This window comes from Penaeus monodon, chromosome 19 (genome assembly GCF_015228065.2).
Source record: "Penaeus monodon isolate SGIC_2016 chromosome 19, NSTDA_Pmon_1, whole genome shotgun sequence".
Taxonomy (NCBI): Eukaryota; Metazoa; Arthropoda; class Malacostraca; order Decapoda; family Penaeidae; genus Penaeus; species Penaeus monodon.
In genome coordinates, this window is record NC_051404.1 from 11,357,892 (window position 1) to 11,358,639 (window position 748).

General features: G+C 42.8%; 1 protein-coding gene across 1 annotated transcript in view; it reads left to right on the plus strand.

Annotated features, from left to right (window-relative positions):
• Nucleotides 1-748, plus strand: part of LOC119585060 (arrestin homolog) — a gene marked incomplete in the record, with an annotated part of 137,586 nt that overhangs the window by 116,107 nt on the left and 20,731 nt on the right. Inside the window, 1 exon segment of the mRNA XM_037933677.1 lies at nucleotides 266-376. Coding sequence (XP_037789605.1) covers nucleotides 266-376 — 111 coding nt within the window.

A 748-nucleotide genomic window follows, 5' to 3' on the forward strand; every position in this document is an offset into this window, starting at 1 on the left:
TAGGATATACTATACTCATTTTAGAATAGAACTCATTCATCCCACGAGTTAAAGTGATATTCAGTGTGACACTTGTTGATATCACTGCATGTTGCCGTATGTTGTGTGAGTGTATCAACAAATTCGCATTAATTATGGCTTTGTAATAAAAAAAAATAATTGTGACTAGCATATAATCACTGGATATATTGCCTTTGTATTGCTTTGAGTTATGCTATACCACTAATTTCCCTGTTTTCTGTCTCTCTTCCACCTCCCATCTCAGGTCAAGCTGTTCACGAGTGCTATCGGCGGCGAGGTCAGCGTAAAGGTGCCCTTCAAACTCATGCGACTCCAGCCTGTTGACACCGACACTCCTACCAACGTCCTACCTGAGGTGAGGGAGTGTATAGGAAGTGTAAAGGAGGGACGGAGTTAGGGAGAAGGAGTGGGGGAGGTATGAGGGAGGGAGTCTGGAGGAATTGGGGTGAGTGTGGGGGTTATGGTACAGAGAGGGAGATAGGGAGGGGGGATATCGGGTAAGAGAGGAGAGAAAATATGATGAAAGGAGGGAGTTGATAGGAAGGGAGGGTAAAGTCTGAGAAGGTAATATAGAAAGGGATAAATGAGAGAGAGAGAGAGAAAGCGAGGGAGTGAGGAGGAAGGGGTAAGTGGAAGGAATGAGGAAGATTATAAGGGCATTGATTTGATAAAAAAAAAAAAAATACAGCACTTGAAGGGGAAAAAATAGTGAAACTAATAAAAAAGT